This window comes from Haplochromis burtoni, unplaced genomic scaffold, assembly GCF_018398535.1.
Source record: "Haplochromis burtoni strain Fernald_Lab_line unplaced genomic scaffold, NCSU_Asbu1 Contig_467, whole genome shotgun sequence".
NCBI lineage: Eukaryota > Metazoa > Chordata > Actinopteri > Cichliformes > Cichlidae > Haplochromis > Haplochromis burtoni.
This window is the reverse complement of record NW_024582828.1, coordinates 135,563-159,596: the sequence shown is the minus strand read 5'-3', so window position 1 is coordinate 159,596 and position 24,034 is coordinate 135,563. Positions and strand designations below refer to the sequence as shown.

The 24,034-nt window shown below is 39.8% G+C and overlaps 1 protein-coding gene across 1 annotated transcript; it reads left to right on the top strand.

The window, feature by feature from the left end:
- Positions 1-16,848: 16,848 nt before the first annotated feature.
- On the top strand, positions 16,849-23,737 carry esd (esterase D/formylglutathione hydrolase). The gene is made up of 9 exons (XM_005946080.3): positions 16,849-16,973; positions 18,690-18,764; positions 18,882-18,970; positions 21,240-21,338; positions 21,519-21,643; positions 21,732-21,851; positions 22,683-22,781; positions 22,955-23,122; positions 23,292-23,737. Exons 2-9 carry the CDS (start codon positions 18,697-18,699, stop codon positions 23,370-23,372), a joined length of 849 nt encoding a protein of 282 aa, XP_005946142.1. The 5' UTR covers positions 16,849-16,973; positions 18,690-18,696; the 3' UTR covers positions 23,373-23,737.
- Positions 23,738-24,034: the final 297 nt, after the last annotated feature.

The window sequence follows — 24,034 nt, the reverse complement described above, 5'->3', positions numbered from 1 at the left end:
GGGGGCAGAGCCATTGCGGGGGAGGGGTTTGAATTAACAAAAGAAGAATACTTGGAGACCACTACGATAATGGACAGGTTTTTGACGGGGCTCCCACACAAACGCAAAGCAGAGGTTGGAGCATCGCCAAATATGCTTCCAAACCAACTTCCTTCCACGCCAAAGTTAGAAAATATGATGAGGCATATCTTGCCTTTGACTTCACCTGCACACTGACGGTTCCAGGGTAGGTATCCCCGACAGAATTTGTTTCCCCTTTCAGGAGCACGCGCTGGGCTGTCCAAATCAGGGACAAACAAACAGTATCCCACAGTTGTTTGCTTTTAAATCCATTTTAAACAGAAAGGCATTTGTTGAAAAATGTATTGATAGCAGTGTTGAATATTCTTACACAGTAAAACAAAGCAAAACAAAAAAAAAACCCAACTATACATAAAATAATTACACCATAAAGGTGGTTTGTTTAGTGGTTTATCTTATTGCAACCTGTAATTTATTGCAGTTTACTAAATTTGTTTAATTGTTGGCAAACAGTTTGAGGTGTGAAGTAAACTGCAATGGAGTTTGAAAACAAGATTTTCTCGTAAAACAAAGGGGGGCCTAGCAAAAACAAGTTTGGGAACCACTGTGCTAGTACAGGAATTTCCTGCTAATTTGAGGTAGGGACTTAAACATTGAAACATTGCCCTTTTTTAAGACTTTATATGTGAGTGCTTTATGGTAACTGGTATTTTAAGTTTAAATATTTGGCACCTTTGAATCTTGTAGTCGAGTTGTCGTCCACATGTTTTTGATTACTACTACCTACTGTATCTGCTCCAAATCGGGTTTTTGAGGGGCTAAACATTTTCAAAAACGCAGGAAATTTTCCACAACCATTAGGTCTGGTTTATTTATGTATGTTATTAATCTCAGACATAGAAATTTTAAAGATGGCTCTATAGTGCCACCTACAACATCTTTAATGAAGTACTACAAATACATATTTTGAGCTACATTAATGAAATTTGGAACAAATGTGTAACAGACCAAGATGTATGTCTTGATGGATGCTCAATCATCCAGGTAAGGAAATCCCAAAAAGCTGTTTCTGTTCATCTGTGTTTTCTCCTGTTGTTGATTCTGCTCCTACAGTTCAGAGTTTCTGCACTGTAAGCTTTTACGACTGAGCATTTTTCCTCACCACTTCTTGGATCCCACTCTGCATCTCTGAGGATGCTTTTCTAGTTCTTTTTTTTTCTTTGACTTCATTATAAAATACTTGCAGTTCTGTGTTTTTCCTCTCAAATGCTTGGAGAGTAAGTTTTATCTCTTTCAGCATTTTTTCCTGTTGTTCTTTCTCTTTAAGCGTCTCTGTATTTCTTTCAAGAGCATCATCAAACATAACTTTAAGTGTCTTTTCTCCACGTCTTTGAGCTTGGACTGCATGTCTCTGTGAATTGTCTTCGGATGTTCCTGCTCTTGAAGCATTTCTGCATTTATTTCTATTGATACACCAAACATTGCTTTCAAGCCTTCATTATTTTTCTAGATGTCTTGAAGCTTGCTCTGCAGTTCTGTCTGTTTAGTGTCCTGTTGTTCCTTCTCTTGAAGCAGTTCTTTATTTCTTCCCAGCACTTCATCGAGCTTTACCTGGAGCTGCTGATCTTTTGTCTCCATGTCTTAGACTTGCACTGTGTTTCTTCATTTTTTGTTCTTGTTTCTTGAAACTAGCGGTTCATTTTTCTTAACTGAGCTCTGTATAGCTTCTTTTCTGTCATCCACTTTATAATTTTTTCCAGTGCTTTACCAAACATTAATTGTACTAACTCATTTATGATTTGCAGGTTGGGCTGGTATTTCATATTTTAATTGGTCGGTCCTGTCTCGCCACAGTAGCTCGGGCATGTGCACTACCTGCTGCTCACTAATGGCAGGTCTATGGGAGATCTATTATTTTGCTGGCTACCCTCATAACTTTGTGCTATCTTTGGTCCTCACATTTCCAAACCAAGCAATTATGAAAAATGTTAAAATCAATTCAACAAAACACTTAGAGTCATCATTTGTGCAAATTTAGGTGTATACTGATTTAGAATGATCAAAATAAAGGCCATCAGAAATGTTTTTACTGAGGTCAAAGCAAAACAGATCCAGGCATTTTTCCTGTAACCTTCTATAAGACCATGCCATTTCATCATTTTGCAAGTGTGACGCTTTTGTGTAGTGTTTGTGTTAGCAAGTTAGAGTCACTTAAAATGTCAGTATGCATCCAAAGGCAGTGGTAGATTTATAATATTATGGAAGCCTTCTAAGCCTCTTAAACTGTTTCTAAATGTAAAGTGGGACATTTCTAGGAGATTCAGAATAAACAAAAACTGTAATCTGTGCTGAGTAATCTTTGTGAATGTGACTTGGGAAGTAATTTAACCCATTCCCACCACCAGTCTGAAGAAAAACTAAAGTCTAAAGAAAGGTTGTCGAGCATTCAGAGAGGCAGTGGTCATATCCTGATAGCTCAGACACCAGTGTCATTCATGCTAATAATGTTTGTCAGGCAGTCAAAAGAGCTGTAATCTGTGGAGCCCCGCAAGGGACATGAGAGAAAAAAAAAATTAAGACGGACTTTTGCAAGATCTCGCAAAAGTCCGTCTTAATTTTTTTTCTCCCATGTCCCTTGCAGGGCTCTGTAGGGCCCCGTAGTAATCAGCTCAAACGAGTTTTAGTGGATCATTCTCAGCTGCTCACACCACACGACACCATGCTGATCAATTGTTAGTGTGTCTACACAGATTGGCACAGACACATTGGATCCTGTTGGGTTTTGTGAGGATTAGCTGCATTTTCTTCATTTAATCCTCAGCATGTGTCATGTATAAATATGTAGGCAACATGTTCGACTAAATGATAGTTTCAGGTTATTCTGGCCTCATTTATATATTTCTCCAAAAAAGGTAGAAATGAAAAACAAAACAAAACAGAATCATTTCACCAAAATACACAAATGACATACTTAGTAATTATGACTCTCGTCAAATTTTAAAGGGTTGAAGTGAGTCACAGTGATGTGCTTTGAGAAAAGACTTTTCCAATGTTTTGCTTTTTTGCATTTTTGCATTCTCCTTTTTTAATTAGTTTTAAAGGAAGTGTTTCTGATGGGTTTTGGATAGGTTTGTTTTTGTGCTTTGGCGAATGTGCAATAATGTTAAAACAGAAAATATAGTTTACTGAGAAAAAGAAAAAGATTACAGAGAAAAGAAGTCATCACAGTATAGGAGGAGACTGGCCCATCCACCCCATCCTCTTCTCTATGCAGACTTTTCATTTTTCATTATTTGCACCACATAGAAAAGATAAAGACTGAAACCACGTGAGATCATTTGAGCATAACGCTGGCCTTTCACTGAAACAGTTCATGCCACTTTTTCCACTCTATCCTTCCTCCCCGAACGTCTAATCCCAAACAGTATAAAGGGAAACAATTTTTTTTATTTGTTTATCAAGAGATTATACAAACTTATATACATTGTATTGTATGCATCTTACATGACATCATTTCTCAAACATTTCTTTCCCAATCATTTTAACTTTTTCTTGTTAAACAAAAGACAAATTAAAATACAAGAAAAATCATACCGCACACAAGAACCGAAAATTGAGAAAAAAAAGAAGAAAAAAATGTGAGTAAATTAGAAAAAATGTTAAATAAATAAATAAAATAAAGTAAAATAAGAAAAAAAATTAAAATTAAAATTAAACAATAAAAAAAAAATTAATTAAAAAATAAATAAAAGAATAGAAGGGGAGGGGGGGATGCTTAAATCCTAAATCCTACATTAAAAAAGAGTAAATTTCAAATTCTTTTCAATCTAGTCACAGGGTGGGTAAATTGCATTGTTCTAAATACTAAGGAAACTATTTGAGATATTCCACAAAGGGTGTCCACTTGTGGATAAATTTTGCAGAACTACATTTCATTGAGTGAGATCTTCTCCACCCTCAATAATGTCCGGACTGTCACGGACCCGGTTCCGGGGACTCGGGGTCCGTGAGCAGTGTGGAGTATAATTATTATCATTATTATTATTTGATGTGTCTTCTTCTCTGTGCTACTATTCTATCCACATTTAAAATTGGATAGAATAGTAGGCAGGTGTGTGTGTATGTGTGTGCAGCTGTTCTCTGTGAGCCAAGTTACAGGCACCTTCAGGCCTGGTGGGTGTGGCCCTGCTGGAGGACTGGCCACACCTGAAGGCCCTACCACACACCTGTTGCTGATCAGGGCTCGTCAGGGGAGCTATTTAAGAGACTGATGGAGCTCTCACCGATGTGGGATCACTGAGTTAAACGCCAAGTCATTGTGTCTCAGTATATGGGAGTGCGGATCATGTATGCCCGCGGGGGTCAGTGTTTGACGGCTGCTTCTATTGTTTTCCTGCAGGAGGAACGTGGAGAAGTAGGACAGCACGCATGGGGTGTGCAGAAACATGACAGCGGAGAGCACGAGCATGGACGTCGGAGTGGGACACACGCACGGGAGTCAAGGGAGCAACGGGGATTAATTGTGCATCTGTTATTAACCACATTATAAATAAACGCACTGCTTGTATTCAGAGCTCTGCGCCTGGGTCCTCCTTTTCCTCACATCCCCACGGTTGGCCAGCGTCAACCGTGACACGAACAGTATTAAGCCATTGCAATGGAGATGGAGGCATGGGAGATTTCCAAAGAAGTAAAATAGCCTGTATAGGTCAGCTTATGAATATGCGAAGACCAGTAGTACATTAAAAAATTTGGTAGGGAAAGACCCCCATTAGAGGTAAGAGTCATTCCACGAGAATGGTTAAAATTGGACTTGGATGTTTTCACATTTTTTACCAAAATGTATTATTTATATGTATATCCCACATCATTAAGGATATATTTAACTATCAGAAAAATGCATTTTCCCATCTCAGGCATTAGTTTTCTTTTATTATTGATCATAGATTCAAGATGTAGTGACTGTAATTCTTCAACCCCGTTATGGACACTTTGGGGGCTCTCTGAATATTATCTTAAAATGTATTTCTAAAGACATCAATATGTTTACATTAATTAGATGTCCCCCATACCAATTCAATAATTTTACATAGAAAAATGACATAAAATCACACATTTTTACTCTCTTAAATCCTGAAATATAACTGAGTGAAAGCAATCTTGTCATTTTTCATCAAAAATTTAGTTTAACTAAGAATTGTAATCAAAATCAATGATCAGATGATAGCGCTCAATATTTTAGACAGAAATCCCCAAACATTAAATTATTTTTTCAACATTTTAAGAAAATAATATATGAAAATGTAGGTGTGACGGGGTTGAGACTAGCATAACAGGGTTGAAGATGGTAACAGGGTTGAAGAGACAAATACAGCTTTACTTATAAACAGTTGTTTACTCTTAAATTCAATGTACAGGGCTTTCCATTAGCATTATATCTCACTTTGTAACCATAGGAAGGACACCAGATACAAAGTGCAGTAGAATTAAGTTCTATTAATCTAAAGCAAAAACAACCACAACAGCACATTAACAACTAACAAACATTGTAAAGTGAATTGCTCAAATGTAACATAATGCGTGTGTGTGTGTGTGTGTGTGTGTGTGTGTGTGTGTGTGTGTGTGTGTGTGTGTGTGTGTGTGTGTGTGTGTATGTATGTGAGGGTGGGTGGGTGTGTGTGTGTCTAGGCATAAGAGAGCCTCATGAGTTGTGCTAAAAGTCACCTCATCCTTGCTCCAATAACATACAATTAAACTTGATGAACTGGTTGAAGTAATAACAATAATAATCAGTTGACGATTTCAATGTGTCTGTGTCTGTGCCAGAGTGTTTTTGCATGTGTGTGCCTGCATCAGTGTGTGTGTCTGTATATATGCATGAATGTGCCTTTTGTTTCATGAATTCATCTTTTGAGTCGGTTCCACACCTCTTTCAAGACTTCCACACTTTGTCACAGCCGGTGGGGGTGGAATGAGTTCAAGGACATCATCAAACAGGTACCAGAGGATATCATCCTGATGCGGCCAGAGCAATCGGTTTGACCCAACACGATGCATGCATTTAACCTGGACTTGTGTTGTTTGTATTTTTAGAATGATGCCTGGATACAAATCATCGTCATAGACTTCAGTGATGTCACTTCCTGATGTATATGAAATTCTGGATCACACCATTGTATTTATGGGGGTGGGATCATTCATGTAACGGGGTTGAAGGGTTAGTCAGGTACAGGAATAATTGTGATTTTAATAAATAATTAACAATTAAATTTGACAAAAAGAAATATTAACAGCAAAAGAGCACAAATAGATGTTTATGTTGAAACCAAAATGTATTGACTTTTTAAATAGTTTTATTTGGTATTTTCAAAGTAAACTTTCATCAAGGCCATGAGGGACATGAAAAAATAGGTGGTGTCAAATGAAAAAACTGTATTATTTCCCATAAAAAGATAAAAATTAGTTCAGTTTTTTTACACTGTATTAAAGGGTACATTTCAATATATATGTAAAGCTGTTTAAATAGAAAGTTTGGTGACCCAATAGATGAAATACACCATAAGAGGTGAGAGGGACTCAAATTGTGCCATTTTCATGGAATGACTCGTAAACTGCCTCAGTCTAGGGGCCCTTACATTCCACAAAAACGAAGAAACCATCTGGTCTAGGGACTTAAAAAACAGTTTGGGCAGAAATAGGGGGATACACTACCATAAAAAGAGAAATCTGGGAAGCACATTCATTTTGATAATATCAATCCTGCCAATTAGTGACAGTGAGAAGGAATTCCACCTCTAGAAATCTAATGCAAATTGTGAGACCAGGGGGGCAAAATTCTCAGAAAACGGTAAAGGCAGTAATATATTAATTCTCAAGTACCTAAACCCCGAGGGGCTGAGCTTAAAAGGAATGTCAGACTGCTCAAGTGTTAACGCTAAAGAGTTTACAGGGTAACATTCACTCTTGAGCAAATTAATTTTATAGCCAGAAAAAGAGCTGATTTTTTCCAAGACAGATAAAATTGGAGGAAGACTACATATGGGGTCAGCAACATACAAAAGAAGGTCATCTGCATACAGGGATACCTTAAGTTCAACACCTGCACGAATAATTCCATGAAAGGAAGAGAGGGATTTCAGAGCAACAGAAAGAAGTTCTATGGCTAAAGCAAAGAGAAGGGGAGAAAGAGGACACCCCTATCGAGTGCCACGGCATAGTGGAAAATAATCAGATCGAACAGAGTTGGTGATGACACGCCTGAGGGGATGTATAAAGAAGTTTGATCGAAGACACAAACCTTTCTCCAAACCCAAACCTATTCAGTACAGCAAAAAGATAATCCCATTCAACCGATCAAAGGCCTTCTCTGCATCTAGAGCAGGGGTCGGCAACCCTGGGCATGCGTGCCAGCTGTGGCACGCGAAGGGTTTACTTATGGCACGACCATAGCTGGCCTGGCCCGGTGGGCCGATGGTGATTTTTCGTTTTTATGGGCCGATTGTTTTTTGTTTTTGTTTTTTGTTTTGCAACGGTATAAACAATGAAAGGTGGTGGATTGGCCAGATGCTGGTCGATGTGTAAAAAGAACTCAGTTGTTTGGTGGTGGTTATGGCGGAGCTTCCACAGAGGCAATAGGTAGATGAGGGAAAGGGAAGGCAGGAGGAGGAGAGACCCGAGGCCTGTCCGAGTATCAGGTGAACTGAACCTGCCGTCTATCTGGGTCAGATATAAACCAAGTTTAGGTGGAGTTTATTTTTGTTTTGCTGACTTTTTACCGTCAGTTACAATAACTCGTACTGCGTACTAGCTAGCATGACGGAGTTTCTATACAGCTGGGTGGGTGCTATGATGTTACTGATAGTGAACTTTATTCATAAGGTTAGTTAGTAGAGTTGCCAACCGTCCCGTAAAAAACGGAATTGTCCCGTATTCAGAGAAATTATTAAGCGTTTCGTCTTGAGCTAAAAAGGAGCACAGTTTGTCCCGTATTTCAGCTAGAATGGAAAAAGACACAAAGCTGGAGTTATTCTGTCTTTACGCCGCACAGCTGCTGCTTCTCCTCTCATTCTTCCCCCTCCCTCTCCTATTGCTACTTCAATCATGAAACTGATCAATGATCAGCTGATCGGCTTTTCTGATGCAAGTCCGTCTCTCTTGTTTTTTTATCGCCCACTTTGCGCCAGAAACAGGATGTCGCGCTAAACAACAGCAGCACGTTTAAGCTTGATCAGCTGTTGTTAGAATTTATTTAATATTAATTTCTAGTATCAGCTGAGGTTTACTGGAGCCACAGCTGTAAAGCTGCTGGTCATGATATCGGTTTGGATATGTGGTGAGAGGGAAACATGAAGATGAAACCAAAAGATGTCCTTACTGAATCATCAGAGCTCAACAGGTGGGCTGGGTGGAGCAGGCCGAACCGGACCCCTTCAATTCCTCGTAGCTGACGGCGACAGTCCGCGAAGGCCGCACGAGCTTGGGCTGTTTTGGCGGTGTAGTTGGGGAAAACGGAGATGGTCATATTGTTCACCTTAATCCGCTGAAGCTCCCTTGCCCTTGGCAGGATTTTAACACAGTCAGTGTAGTAGTGTAGCCTCGCTACAATGGGACGGGGCCGCTCACCTGTTTTAGGCTAGGGGGCCAGAGTACGGTGAGCACAGTCTAGCAGCAGCTCCTCGGCGAGGTCAAAGGCCTCCTTAAGCAACCATGAAATAGCAGTCGTGGACGCCAACATTGGGTCGTCTTCTGGAACCCCAATGATGCGAATGTTTTGACGCCGGGACTGGGACTCCAAGTCGTCACATTTATCCTCCAACTTGACCACCACTTTAGTTAGATGCTCCACTTTTCTCTGGAGGCTGACGATGTCATCAGTACAGGTCTACCTGTACTGACTCCATCACGGCGACCGTTACCTTTAGCCCAGTGACACTCTCCTGCATCGCGGACAGGCCAGAGGACAATTCCTTTTTGAAGGAGAGCAGCTCGGACTTAATGGAGGAAAGGCTTTCACCAAGGATAGCTTGAAACTCCGTTTTAAGTGTAGCAGCAAAGTCCTTGCGGAGAACCAAAAGCAACTCCGCTTTGAGAGCGCCGACATTGCTACTGGTGGCGGCCTGGGCCGCAGGCCCCGACTCAGGACAGGTCAGGGGCTCGTCAGGACAAGCAAGGCGCAGGTGAGGCCGGATCGAGCTTCCTCCTTCAGTCTGCTTTGGTGGCATTTTAGTGACCAAAATGGAAAAAGTGTACTATTTTAAAATTAGTTAGATATCGCTTGGGGTCGAGTCAGAAAATGAGTGCCCAATTATGATTTTAAAAAAAAAGGTCGACCCTGCAGGAGCTCACCAAAACACTACTCACACCAAGCCGCCATTAGCCGGAAGTCAAGGGAAACAAAATTTAACGGAGAACTGCAACAATCCTGCAGAGACCTGTTTGGTTTTTCTCCTCTACAAAGCAGTAGTAATCACAATCTTTTCAAAGCAAAAGGGACACCATGTTTTTGAAAAGAGAAAATGTGAAACAGAATTTAGGAAAAACTCAGACTCAGACTTTTACTCAAACATACGTCCACTCCACCAAAAAGAAAAATCAATAGGATTTTCCATCTGATATGAAATCGTGCATCTGAAACACATCAGATGACTGCAATGTTAAGTCAGAAGAAAAAAAGAACTCAATGTCCATGGTGTGATGGTCTACTCTGTGTCAAATGTGGGGATTTACTCTGGTGACATCACACAGAAATTTACAGCCAGAGTCCAGAGCGATTACTGTCTGAGATTAGTGATGCATGGAGTTTATTTGTGTTGGAAAACAAATAAATGAGTGAACATGTTATTTTTTAAACTACCTTTAGAAATCCCAACACTTAATCTTTATCTCACCCCCTTATTCATTCTAATACGTTCATGTGTGGGGTTTCAGAGCTGTTTAGCTCTAAAGGAGTAATGACTGATGTTTGTGTTGCCAACATCATTTTCTGTCAGCGTGTTCGTTAGGAATAGTTGACATTTGTCAGTCTGCTCAAATGAACACGTCACTTCCATATTGGTTCTTTCCTTTGTACACTTGTATAATAAGCGGCCCCAGTTAAATGTGATCATTTTATTTTTAATTTGATGAATTTCACAAACACATTTTATTGCCCACTAGTTACTAATTTTCTTGTATGATGTTAAAATCACTGCAATTATTGCTGTTGCGGTCAGAGATTGGCAGTAAAGCATTACTTGTAACGTGTTACTATAATCTGATTACTTTTTTCAAGTATCAAGTAGCGTAAGAGATTACTATTGCAAAATAACTTTTTAGCAATAGTAATCTCTTACATTACTGTTACTTTCCCATAACTATGCTGCGTTAATGCGTTACTAAACTGTTGTGATTTTGTTTGTGAGAGTGTCTCATGACAATGACTTACGAGTGTGCGACGTCCGTGGCAGCAACAGACGTGTGCAGATCAACAGTGGATAATATGGAGTGTGGGAGAGAGTACGACCATGCAGCATTTAAAGCATGGACGTACTTACAACACTTTTTTATTCCCATGAAAAGTGACAAAAACATTAGCATCCGCTGTACACTCTATGTGCGAAGAAAACTTCTTTCTACAGTGAAAAATTAAACCTTAATTGCTGAGCAAGCACCTAGCAAGCTGCCACGGGAATGTGAAATTCACAGAGAAACCCCTGGATCCCCCCGCTGATAAGTAATCAGTAAAGTAACGAGATTACTTTTTGGGAGAAGTAATTAGTAACTAATTACTTTTTTCAGGTAACTTGACCAACACTGGTTGTGGTACAGTCACTGTGGGAGTACAGTGTAACCTGACTTTCCTGTCATAATTACAATAGAGGGCACTGCCACTTTGACACAGATGTATTTGTATGTTGTCTTTTTATTGAAACAGCAGACACTATCTCACGCGGATGCTTGAGGTATCAATACGTGTTTGCACAAGAATGGAGCTGTTCATTATACACATCAGGATAGACAGTTTTAGTGTGCAGATCTATGTCTCAACCGTCCTCTCTGCCTTCAGGTCCTAAATGATGCTACTCTGAAGGACATTTGAGAAATGCTTTTGGAGAAAGATGAGTGACATTCAGGCTTTCCTGTATCTCGTCACACAGCAGTCTGTGATAGAGTATTAAAGAACTCCCACTTACAGTACGACATCATGAACTCATCTTGTGGAATGAGAGAACATGTGGTGTCAGGAATCAGGCTAAATTATGCTATAATACAAGGAATTCAACATCAACTTTAGTCTGTAACTATTGCAATGCACAAAACCATACAGCAAATAAACCTATTTAGCGTTTTCACACCTAATTACATTTTAGCTATTATGCCTCAACCTTGGTAGCTTATTCAATTACCACTTTGACAGAGAATCCTCTGTAGCTCCTTTTATTGAGACAAATGCAGAGTTCAGAAAAAGTGGAAGCCCTAAGGGGAGTAAAAGCCCTGAACTGTCTGATAAGACCATGTTTCAACCCTCAAGATTTTTAATAGATGAGACAGGTGAACATCTGTTATCCCTTTAATAGTCCTGAAGCCAGTTACAAGGGCAAATTACCCTATGAATGTAAAACCCTGAGTCCCACGTCCGCCTGTGGCTCCTGGTAAAGTGATAGCGTGTTATTCGATTAACATGGTGGAACATGTAATTAGTAAGCCAAGCTGAGCACTCAGACAGGAGCCTCAATCCATTAACCATTCGATCCAATGTGATTAGCTCTGCATGCTGCATCAAAGGCTTCATGACTTTGATAATATGATGATAATACCAACCCATCCTGTTCCAGTAGAGTTGCTCATGTCACCAGTCACACCAGTCCCATCAAACCGGTCACTCGGTCTAATTACAGGTTCATCCTGTTTAAGTGGTTTATGTAATCCTCTCCCAAATAAATCATCCTGGATTTATGCTGTAATGGTGAAAGTAGCAAACGGATATCTTAGGAGATGTAGGTGTAAACCCTTAAGCTACGTCCTTAGTCAGATCTAGATTTTTAGCCTGATAATTCTCTTTGTTCTCATTCTGTGGATTTATTTATTTTTTGTCACTTCCCCTCCAAAAGTAATCATTGTGTGTCTCTGCAGGATTGTTTTGTGCACCTTTCTAGACCCCAAAAGGTTGATTCTGTTCATCTGGTGTTTTCAGTGGGAGACACATTTCATCACTCATCCAAGTGACTTCTTCAGTCTCAGCTGACTGCAGGTTTCCCCCAACTGTATAAACAGTACCTTTGCACAATGAATGAAACTAGCCCACAGTGAGCGGCTGAACAGAATCAACTTTTTGGGATTTTCTTACCTGGATGATTGAGCATGCAACAAGACACCTTTGTAGACTTGTTTTCTCTTGGGTGCCACTTTATGTATCTTTGTAGTTGTTTTCTGCCTCATTTCTTTCTGTGCTTTTTTGTAGATGTTTTGCATTTCTTTGTGTTTCTCATTTAGCAGTTTCTCTCTGGTCTGGCTTTTGTGTCTTTGTGTGGTTGCCTGAGTCGAGAGTGAAGCAATGGAATACTAAAAAGTTTTCCAGTGTTCATTTACTATCAGTCAAATGAAATTACCATTTTTAAAAGCCAATTAAAACAATGAATTGATTAATTAAATTTGCATTTAAATGAAGTAATTAAAAGATCACATGTCCAATCCAGTTATTAGCTCCTTATTAATAGACAGAATTAGGAAATGGAAACTGAATTATGTTTTCATTTCTTACAGGTTTTTAATTCATCATTTATATGCAAACACTGAAACAGTCGACAGTTACTTTATTGGTATATTTCACACCCCTTGGAGCTTTAATCAAGCAGAGCTTTGGTTCTGGCAGCCCGAGAAACATCTCAGTATCAGCTGATCTCCGTGCTACCCGATATCAGCTGATGGCCATCCTATTGGCTAAACTCAAATGGGATGAGCTACTTAAGCACCAAAGCTGGTGTTCTTTAGGAAACGAGTGAACATGCTAAGCATTCACCTGCTAAACATCAACATGTGAGTGTTATTTTTGTGTGCCCCATTATTCTGAGCAGTAGATCAGTTCTTTGTTGCCTTTTGTGTCTTATTTCCTAGTTTGTATTCCTTTGTGCTTTTCCCGTCTTTTTGTGGTAATTTCTTGTCACTGTGGAATCATTTCTGGGTCCCTTTGTTGTCATTTTGAGTTTCTTTTGTGGTCTTTTGTGTTTCCCTGTGGAAGTCTTCGGTCTTTTTGTACTGTGAAAACTGGAGCCCTGACACTTTTCCCAAACGAGTCCCCATAACATGCCAACCTGACTGTAAACAGACACCCATAACACAAGTGACGCCAGCACACAAAACACACAAATTCACAATATAGAGAAGAAGCCAATCGTTAGTCTGTCGGCACGTGTCAGGATGTTGTGATTTTAATCAGACTGAAACAGAATCCAATAACTTGCTTGAGTGGGATTCATGACAACTGTATGTGTGAGTGTGTGTGCCTTTCTGGCCTCTTTGCGTTATTGTTCTGTTGTTTTCTCTTGGGCACATGTGGTACAACAGTAAGCTACCTGTGCAATATTGTGTGGGCCTCTTTTATGCTGTCACAAACAGCTGACCTGCTGGGGACCTCTTGGGGTGTACTATGGCGTCTGGCACATGCCCAGTGGGTGCAGCTTGTTTGCTTGTGGATTGTGATGCTCAGTCAAATTGGAATGTGGAGCGTTTGCAGGCTGGGTCAACACCTCGGGCAGTATGTTGTGTTCAATGAGCCATTCCTAAGCAGTTTTTGTGGTGCGCTGCGTGTATTTTCCTGCTGGACTGAGCCAACAATCTGCAGCACTGATTGTTGGGTGGGGATAGCGGTAATTAACCATGCACATGAATACCATGATCAAAGGTTTCTCAGCAGAACATGTGTACGTGTGTACGTGTGAATGTTTGTGTGTGTGCATAGCAAGCTGGTAAAACCCTTGTAAAAATAAAAAATATTATCCTGAAGAAGAGAAGCAGATTTTCTGCCTTCTCACTTTGCATTAGACATTCAGGTGAACACAGCCCGGTCAAACTGAGCTTCTGCGAAAGAAAGTTGGGTAGTGTGACTTAAAGATGTGATTTAAAGATTTCTCATTTTACTCCAGTAACATTTTCAGATTGCATATTAAAGTTACTAAACTTCATATATCTTATTTAATGCAAAGCCACGTGGTCAGCTGGGTTTGCAAGGGTGGGTTTTCTTTGAGTGCTTGAACTTCCTCCCATAGTCCAGACTCCATACTCTTTAGGTTGACTGGTGATTCTAAATTGACTGTGGATGCTTTTATATACATTTAGCTATGCAGTTTTAGCCCAATCATTTCCAACCTACCATGTATAGCACGTGACTACTGATCCCTGAAGCCACATCAGAAATGGTCTCAATGGAACGGTTGCTGTCAAGAAGGAAGGAAATGAGAGCTGGACTAAGAATCACTGACAGCAGGTTTAATGAAGTGATGAACTCAAATTTGAAAATTTTAGTTCACTTCTATGGAGGTCAGAGGAGAAATATATCAGTGAATGTCTACAGCCGTCTGTAAAACTCATTGGAGACTCTGTCATAGTTCAGGGTGCTGTGGATTTTGTCAAAACTGATTGAATTACAAACACAGAAAAGCATGTAAGATCTTGATCCACCATGCATTACCATCTGGAAAGCATCTGATTGGTAACAACTGATCCCAAACACACTGCCAGTGCAGTAAAAACATACTTTTACACACTCAGTCATGGATCGGCCTCCTCAGAGCCCAGACATCAACGTTATTGAAGCAGAGTGGGATCATCTTGACAGAGAACAGAACAAAAGGCAGCCAACATCCAAAGAAGAGCTTTGGATGTCCTTCAAGAAGTCTGGACAACAATTCCTGAAGAACTGGAACTGATAAACGGCCAAAAAACTGTTTTGCTTGTGTTTCATTTCGCCTTCCTTCGTGTCCTTCACTTGGTTCCTCCACTATAAACTCATCATACAGGATATAAAATCTGCAAATGGTGGTGAATGCCAGTAAGGAAAGGATCTTGAATCTCATTTGTGTACTTCATTTTGACCACTTATTTGTACACTATCATCAAATTTCAGTTTGACATTAGCTTTAATCATAGACTGTGTTGTCTGTATGATATCTATATTTAACATTAGATGCTTGATTCCCTCTGTCTCGCTCTACGATATCACTCTCAGTGACATCTTACCTGGTTAAATAAAGGAAAAATGATGTGAAATAAAGTAAGGTCTTCTATGAAGATTGTCAGATTCTTCCTTGCAAAAGAATGGTATGTTAACCTGCACTTCCACAGCAAGTCACGGTGCTGATTACTGATGAAAGCCCCACTTCGTATGCAGGGACAAAAGCTCTGCCTTCTGCATCTCAGAGAAGCCAAATCAGCTCTCATCACCTGATGATGCTTTTATAGCAATGGATTCGACTGCAAAATGTTAGCCTTACTGGGATGACACAGGAATCGTGATCTCATACACGAGCAAATAATAATATGAAAACTGAAGAGCATTTTTTTCTTTTAGCCTTTAGAGTTGAACTAGGTATCTGTGAATATTTAATATATTAAGACTAGATTCCCAGTAATTTTGTAAATCTGGAACGCTAAATTGTAGCTTTATTCTCAACATAAAATTGTGGCATAATTATTAAAATATGACATTACTTTTGAAAATATTATCTCTTTTATAGAAATGTTACTTTTTTTCCCTTCCACCTAGTCAACTCGACTGTGTGAACGATGGAATTATGAGCAGGAAAACTGTTTGTGTGTGACAAATTCGGTTTTCAATGGAGTCCTCAAGAGCACATGGCTGCAGGCGTAACCATAATCATGTTGGGAGTGTATTTGAGGCTGCTGAGTGAATTTAATCTGTGGTGGTTTTTTTCAGTTGGGGGGTGGGTAGATGAGGGGGTGGTGGATGATTTGAAATGGTCTAATTTAGGAAGCAGCTGCAGAGACAGACGGGGCACAAGTATTAGTGTACTCTGTTTGTATTTAATAAATTATTCACAATCTAAGTTGTGCTTTACGGTAAAAGAGAGTGAAGATTACAGGAAAAAACTGATGATATGGACAGAAAAGTAAAGGAGATGCAAACCTGCAGGAAGTTAGGGAGGTGGTGTAAAACAGACAGAGTTGCAGAGAAACAGAATTACACACATACAGAGACAATCAGATAAACATAGACAGACTTTATTGGAGTGAAATGAGACTTCATACACAATTTAAACAAATAACAGGAAGAGAAATACAATTTTCTGTCTATCTTGGATCATAGAGTGAGATTTCTTCTGCTTTTGAAAAGTGGAAAAGAGAGGTTACCAGTTCTTACATGTCTGAGTAATTTATCCATTCATGGGCAATGCAGGTGCCCCCTAAAACACTCAGGTTTACTACAAATTATGCAAACTACAAATCCAGACTAATTGGAATGAATTATAATTTGTGGAGTACACTATTACAATATAAATGTTACAACATGACACTATGAAAAGCCTCTATCTTCTGGTCTAACAGTGAAAAAAACGACTTCTAAGGCCTTTGCCATTTAATTGTTTTACTGTTTTATAATGTTACAGTTTTATTCCTAAAATATGATACATGATTTAGGTATATGATTTAATTCTTAATATATTAAGAATTTATTCCGATAAACAAGTAAAATAAAGATATTATAATAAACAATACAAACAATATTGTTAAGTATTACTGGTTATTGCTCTGTGACTAGCAATGCAGCATTCTTCCTGATAAACACCGGCGCCATCTAGCGTCTATCTAGGGTTAGATCAAGTCCTGCAATATTCTAGGGGGTGGCGTCATCACGTCAACCTTGACGTTGTCGTACTGTGGACTCTGTGCTTGCACGGCATCGGCGGGGACTTTAGCAATTTATCCAGTTACTCTGATAAATTGATTGATTTAATAAGGTATGTGTTAGTCATGTGTTCTGCTGCTGCTTTGCTGCGTCCCCGTGTTTTCACTTATGTAACTTTAGACAGAAATTAAAAATGCCACTCAAAGATATCTACATGGGCTAACTTTACTTGCTAATCCTTGCACGCCCAACTCTTATTCTATTGCTGACCAATTTAACTCCGTCTGTGTATAATCTTAACAAAAGCTTAGTGTGAATGGCTTAAAAGACATGTTGCATGTATAGGAAGTGATTATGTTTAATTCGGCGTCATGCAGGACGTCATTTGGATTGAATGTTGTACTGTAGGTGCTTTGCCTTGGTCACTGTCGTTAGTACCAGGGGTTAACTTTATTTTAAGCCAAGGCTGGAGGGTGACAGCAGCCCATACACTGACCTGTGGTTGTATTCGTTGCTGTTGAGGTCGGATTTGACATTTTCTGTAAGCTGCTGCTCAGCTGCCTTAGACTTTGAGACTTACCGTTGTTTCTCAGAGTCCGCCGACTGTACTTGCAGCGACGTCGCCTCGTGAGTACAGTGGACAGGTAACGGACGCTTCTTAGCCGTCCTAGTTAAAGCCTGAACGTTAATCGCAACCACCGCGACATCAGTTGCATCTGCTTAGTGTTTGGACTACCTGCGTTTGTGCTTATCAAATCCGGGGCCTCATTTATGGAAAGGTTGTCAGATTGGTGCTGAGCATTCACTTGTTTGTTCATGGAGCCATGTATGGAGTGTTTAAGTTCTTTTAAATGGGAATGCTTCTTAACCTGACTTATTATCAGTGCTGCTGCTAATAAATAGTTTTAATAACTAAGCCAAGTTCAATCCAAGTGGACAGTAACTAACAGTTACATCACAATACCTTATTACACATAAAGATTAGGGTCTAGTAGGATATGAAAGCCAGGCAGTCCATATTTCGAAGATTTGCTCATTTCTAGCTCTATATTCCCCCTCGATCTTCCTAGACTCCGCTCAGTATGATTCATGATCAAAATAACTCTTATTTACTTCAAATGTGGCTTCAGCTTAGCTCCTCAGCTCATCCTTTGACTGAAACAACCCCCTTTAACCCTGCTTTCCTCTAATTGGCTGCCTTCTGCAAACAGAAGGTAGCTTCAGTGCCTAGATGACCATATTAGCGACACCTGCTGTCTTTGATGTGATAAAGAGCTAAGAGTAGGAAAAGCTGCGTTACAGCTGAGCTCGTACAGACACTGAACGCATTATTTCAAACTCTATCATGTTTACTTTGAGCTTTCATTGTACAAGTATTTACATGATAGAAAATAAGGAAATGCATAATATGGCCTCCATCCATCCGTTTATCCAATTCAGGGTCGCAGGAGGCTGGAGTTTGTCACAGACGTCATAAAGAGTGTGTTCAGGAAGTTCAATTTGTATTTTAGCTTTGTTATCACCTTTTATAGAGATATTATATCCTATATTAATTCAGTTTGCACTCGTATTTATATTATTAAAAAACAGTGTCATTTGTTGCTCTTTAAAAGCGTGCTTAGTACAAGAAACATCCTCGTGTGCATCATTAAACTTCCATAATGCAGTGCTTCACATTTGCACCCGATATAAGAGATGTGTACATTACTGTGAAACAAAACCATCTCACCCAGTTGGCAAGTTGAGTAATGTGGGCTGGATGTAGTCTGAGTGACTTTAAGCAGGAGTACACTGTGTTTGCGTTTACTCTGCTGCTGTATGTCCTCAGATCAAAGATGGCCCTCACACTAGTGTCCTCCAACAAGTGCGCTGGTGGCTTCCAGAAGGTTTTTGAACATGAAAGGTGCGACACATCTTCAGACACTCCTTTGGCCTCACCTTCAGTGACTTTCTCATGTGTGTAAAAGTGTATAAATGTGTAAGAAGACTGCACTAACGTGTTTGTATTTACTCTGTGCAGCACTGAGCTGAAGTGTAAGATGAAGTTTGCAGTCTATCTGCCTCCAAAGGCTGAGACCGACAAGTGTGCCGTCATGTACTGGCTCTCTGGTGAGTTTTTGAGTCATTGTTTACCTTGATCCATTAGATTAAGGTGTGTAAATGTTAAACGTTTTCTTAGATCAGTTGAGGAGTTTTTCTCCTGTTTAAAAGATTAGTAAATAAGTCAACAGGAAGATCCTGACTCGGTATAATGCATTACAGGTGCTAAACAATGCATTGTTTGTTTAACTGAAGAAGAGAAAATAGACCTGAGAGGGCAAAAAGCTGGAATTAGTCTCAGTTTGGTTAAAAAAGAGAAAAAGAGAATGATGATGATTTTAATTTTTTAAGTCAGAATTGAACATTTTCTCACTGTAAAGAACTGTTAAATAAAATTAGCAAAAAAACCCTCAAATTTATACCTGTTAGCTTAAGATTTTTAAGTTCGCTAACCATGCTAAATGATTGGCTGAAAGCGATAGGTGTATAGTTATGGACTGTAGAATTAGCTAAAATTAAATGGATAAATTGTTTGCTGAAAGAAACAAATCGCTGAGAGTAGGGCTGGGCGATATATTGAGTTTTTTAAAAATATCGATATGTTTTCATACGAGATATAAGATGTGACAATATCGTTTATATCGATATAATCTATGTTACGTTATAATTATACTTGTGGAGCCCAGGTTTGCCTCTCTTTCGTCCACTTTTGTCTCTACGCAACGTTACTCGGCTTCGCCTCTCCTTCACTGAACACAACTCCGCCTCCTCCATAGCTTCACCTGCAGGCAATGACAAGATGAAAGCGGAAAATCTCCGTTAGCGAGTTACCGTGCGTGGGGCTGGACGGCGTCAACGTGTTAGCGAGCTAACCGCGCTAACGACATGCAGCCAGGAGGGGCTGCACGGCCTAAAATCCTTTCATTTTCTCAAAAATCGACAGTGCGCCTTATGTATGAATTCTGGTTGTGCTTACTGACCGCGAACCGATTTTATGTGGTACACAGCGCTCGGCAATCTGTCAAAAAATGTTTTAATATGACTTTGCTAAGCTACGGAGCTGCACCACTTGATGGATTGTCGGAGGATTACGGCTACCGAGGAGGAGCCTCGCGGAGTGATACGTACTGTGTGTGTATAAGGACCACAAATGGCACCTGTTCAGAGACGTGGTGCAGCTGTGAAATCTGTCTCTTTGTTATTACGCTCAGCGTCTATTAGTTTACATTTTGACTGCACAATTGTGAGCTTTTTGTTATGCACAAAAACAACATTGTTTTCTTTTATTTATGGACCATGATTATTTAATAAATGCTGATAATTTATTTTTGAGTAATTTCTTCATGTACATCTACGCTGTATGTAAATAAAAGTGCCCGTGTGACATCTGGGACACAGTGTGACTAAGAACTCTCTTTTTGTTCCTAACTTATGGCTTAAAAAAAAAAATCGAGATATATATGTCTTATATTGCCATCCAGCTAAAAAATATCGAGATATGAATTTTGGGTCATATTGCCCAGCCCTAGCTGAGAGCAGTTAATAGATTGTTCAATATTTTTAATTGCTAAAAATTTAAAAAAGATATTTATCAATATCCAAAAGTAGCTAACAGCGTAAAGTCATCTATAAGTAGTGGCAAAGATATTTAAAAGTAGCTTCAACATAATGGTTAAAAAGAAATAATAGACGAAGGGTTAACTGTAAATGCTTAAAGTTGTTTGCTAAAAGTAATGGAGATATGTTTAAAATGTTAGGGTGAAACGGTGGTGGCATAATAGCAAATCTGGTAATAAATGCATGGCTATATTATGTTTTTAGGGATGTAGAAATACCTATGCAAATTGTGAAAATCTATAAAGAAAATGAAAGTTCACTGTGACGGTAACAGTAAAGCCTCAGTCACATTAGATTGTGATGAGGAAGAATCAGTGATTTCCAGGTAACTGCATTGGATTTATTTTATTTTATTTTTTTACAGTTGTTGACAGATTGGTCTCCCAATCCATAGGCAACAAGATCTCAAGTCGCACTAATTGTTGCAGTAATTTTGTTCACTCTGTGGTGTTCGACCACTGTTATCCTTACGTGGCTCAATCACTCAGGTTCTCCTTCTAAATGACTGTAGTATGAACGATAACTTAAACACAGCTTAACTGTTGAATTTTGTGAAAAATGTTAAAATATTGACTGATATTGATTAAAAACTTTTTCGTGAAGCATGAAATCAAATTGAACGTATTTGGACACCCTTCAGAAGATGATTTGATCATAAGCTATCATGCCTGTTCAGAGCAGCGGTGACTGCGGCTCATCAGTTTTCACTGTCTCTCTGCAGGCCTGACGTGTACGGAGCAGAACTTCATCACCAAAGCCGGCAGTCAGCTCGGTGCTGCGGAGCACGGCATCATCATCGTAGCTCCAGACACCAGCCCCCGTAAGTTCACCATCTGATAGTAAGCACCTCAGCACGAGTGCACTTACGTCTTTGTGTTGCTTCCCATGGTTTGTTTTGAAGTCTTGATTCTGCTCAGTGAAATCTCTATGAAGGTTATGGTGGGGCTTCAGCATCTTTAGAGCTTTTGTGACTGACCAACAATGTGTCATCCCTCCTAAGGTGGCTGCAACATCGAAGGCGAAGATGAGAGCTGGGATTTTGGCACTGGTGCTGGTTTCTACGTCAACGCCACCCAGGACCCATGGAAGACCAACTACCGCATGTATGCCTACGTCACCGAGGAGGTATGACGGATTTAAGTCTTCCACGTCCAGCAACACCTGTTTTTCCTAAAGCTCCTGTGATTTAAATAGTCTGCCTCGTCTCTGTCAGCTCCCTAAACTGATCAACGCTAACTTCCCCACCGACCCAGAGAAGATGTCCATCTCTGGCCACTCAATGGGCGGCCACGGGGCGCTCATCTGTGCCCTGAAGAACCCGGGGAAATACAAGGTACTGTACTATTCACTTGTACAAGAGAAAAGGCTTCATTAATGAGGGCAATTGGTTCATCTCTATAATCTCTAATAGATTTAAATTAGCTTTCATTTTTATTTTGTTTTTTAATCATAAATAACATTTCCTGTCATTAATTTGTCAGTCTGCTTCTGCTACACCTTTTAATAATTTTTGCTATGTGCCAGGGATAATGAAAAGTTGTGAACTGTGTATGTCATTTTGACCGTTCCAATTATCAGACAGATTAAATTAAATGTTTTAAGTGTATCTGGACACACTAATTGAAATATTCCACATCTACACACAAGATGTTTGCTAACGACTCTGACTTCAGTCTAATTGAAGTAAAGCTGCGTAAACGCTAATGAAGATGTGTAGATAGGCTCAGATAGACGGGATTATACAGGCGATTGCATTTATTAAATTTTCAATTTTATAAAGTGCCAAATCACAACATTTGTTGCCATCAAGGCACTTTATACTGTGAGGTAAAGAGCCGAGAATTAAAGAGACGTAAGGTGTGGTGGATTCTTTGGTTATATGAGATTTGGTTTTCATGTCTCAATTGCTCAGTTATGTAGTTTGCCCAAGTACTCTTTTAAAAAGCCAACACCAGTGAAACTAGTAAATCATTCTTCTTTATCAGATTTGTTTCATTAAAACTTCAGGAATCTCTGTGGAAACATTTTATTGTCACAAAATATCACATCACCAGAACTCTTGCATCCTGTCAGCCTCGGCTGTCCTCTCTCTTCACTTTCCATCAGTAGAAACACATTCTGAATAACTGAAAGATGCTGATAGATCCTGATGTGTCTCCTGCAGGCTGTGTCTGCATTCGCTCCCATCTGTAACCCGATGCAGTGTCCCTGGGGACAGAAAGCTTTCTCAGGATACCTGGGCCCTGATAGGTCAACATGGGAGGTAAGAGCACTGAAGTTAGTGGCCAAAGAACCTACTAAAACATGACCCCTAAGCTGCTGGATGAAGAGTCAATGAGAGTTTCAACGAGGAGAGTTTGGCCACCAGAGCAGAAGAAACGGGTGATAATGGAGCATGATCATGTGACTTATGCAACTCGTCATTATTTCTTTCAGGCGTACGATGCTACCGTGTTGGCAGCTTCGTATTCCGGTCCTCAGCTCGACATCCTCATTGATCAAGGCAGAGACGACCAGTTCCTGTCAGCTAGCCAGCTTCTGCCCGACAACCTGATCGCTGTCTGCTCCGAGAAGAAAATCCCTGTCGTCTTCAGGCTGCAGCCGGTCAGTTCCTGTAGTCTCTACAAAGTAAAAGCTCTGATTCTTGTCAGAGAAATCAGAAATGTCTTCAAATAAGTCGTACAGCAGCTGAGAAAATGAAGTTTATTTATTTTTGATCTTCATATTTATGCAACACCTGATCTGTGTCACTGTATGCTGTTTCCTTCTGCAGGGCTATGACCACAGCTACTTCTTCATCTACTCCTTCATGAACGACCACATCAAACACCACACCAAGTACCTGAATGCCTGAACAGCCACCGCAGTTTGACCCCAGCCAGATCACTCTGACCCTGCTGCCATCATTCACCTTTTCTGTTTCATTTCTCCTCCGACTTCCTGTAGCACTGAGTTTACCCGTTTCTGGGAACTAAACAAAGCATGTCAGCTCACTGACAATTCGTCCCACTTAGAAGCCTTTGTGCCTTCACTGTGAAAAGAAGAGAAACTTCTGTGTTTAGTATTTTTTTTGGGGAGGTGTGGTTACAGCCACGTCTCTAATATCAGGAAGTATTCTTGTGACCCGACTGCCAGCATGTGGATTTTCTTCTGGACTCAGAGCGGAGACTGGTCAGTCTTTCATAAGAATAAAATAAAAAAATAAATCTTGCTGATAAATTTTGGTGTTTTGTCTTCATTGCATTGCTGTTGAGTGTTTTTTATTTAAATTTGATTTCTAAAGCACCAACTTTGAACAGTCGACTCAAGAAGCTTTATATTGGAAGGTAAAGACAGTAATACAGAAGGAACCCCAACCACCAGATGAACCAGCACTTGGTGAAAGAGAGAAAGAAAAGCTGCAGAACCAGGCTCAGGGAGGGGCCGCCATCTGCTGCATTTGATTGGGGGAGAGAATAAAAGACACACTGTGGAAGAGAGCCAGTTTTAGTAATTATTAGTGATTAAATGCAAAGT

Excerpts from the sequence above, each read along its gene's own strand:
- esd (XM_005946080.3), top strand. The coding sequence starts at position 18,697 with ATGGCCCTCACACTAGTGTCCTCCAACAAGTGCGCTGGTGGCTTCCAG. Across the intron at positions 18,765-18,881 it reads AAGGTTTTTGAACATGAAAG|CACTGAGCTGAAGTGTAAGA; the intron begins GTGCGACACATC and ends TACTCTGTGCAG. Across the intron at positions 21,644-21,731 it reads ATGCCTACGTCACCGAGGAG|CTCCCTAAACTGATCAACGC; the intron begins GTATGACGGATT and ends CGTCTCTGTCAG.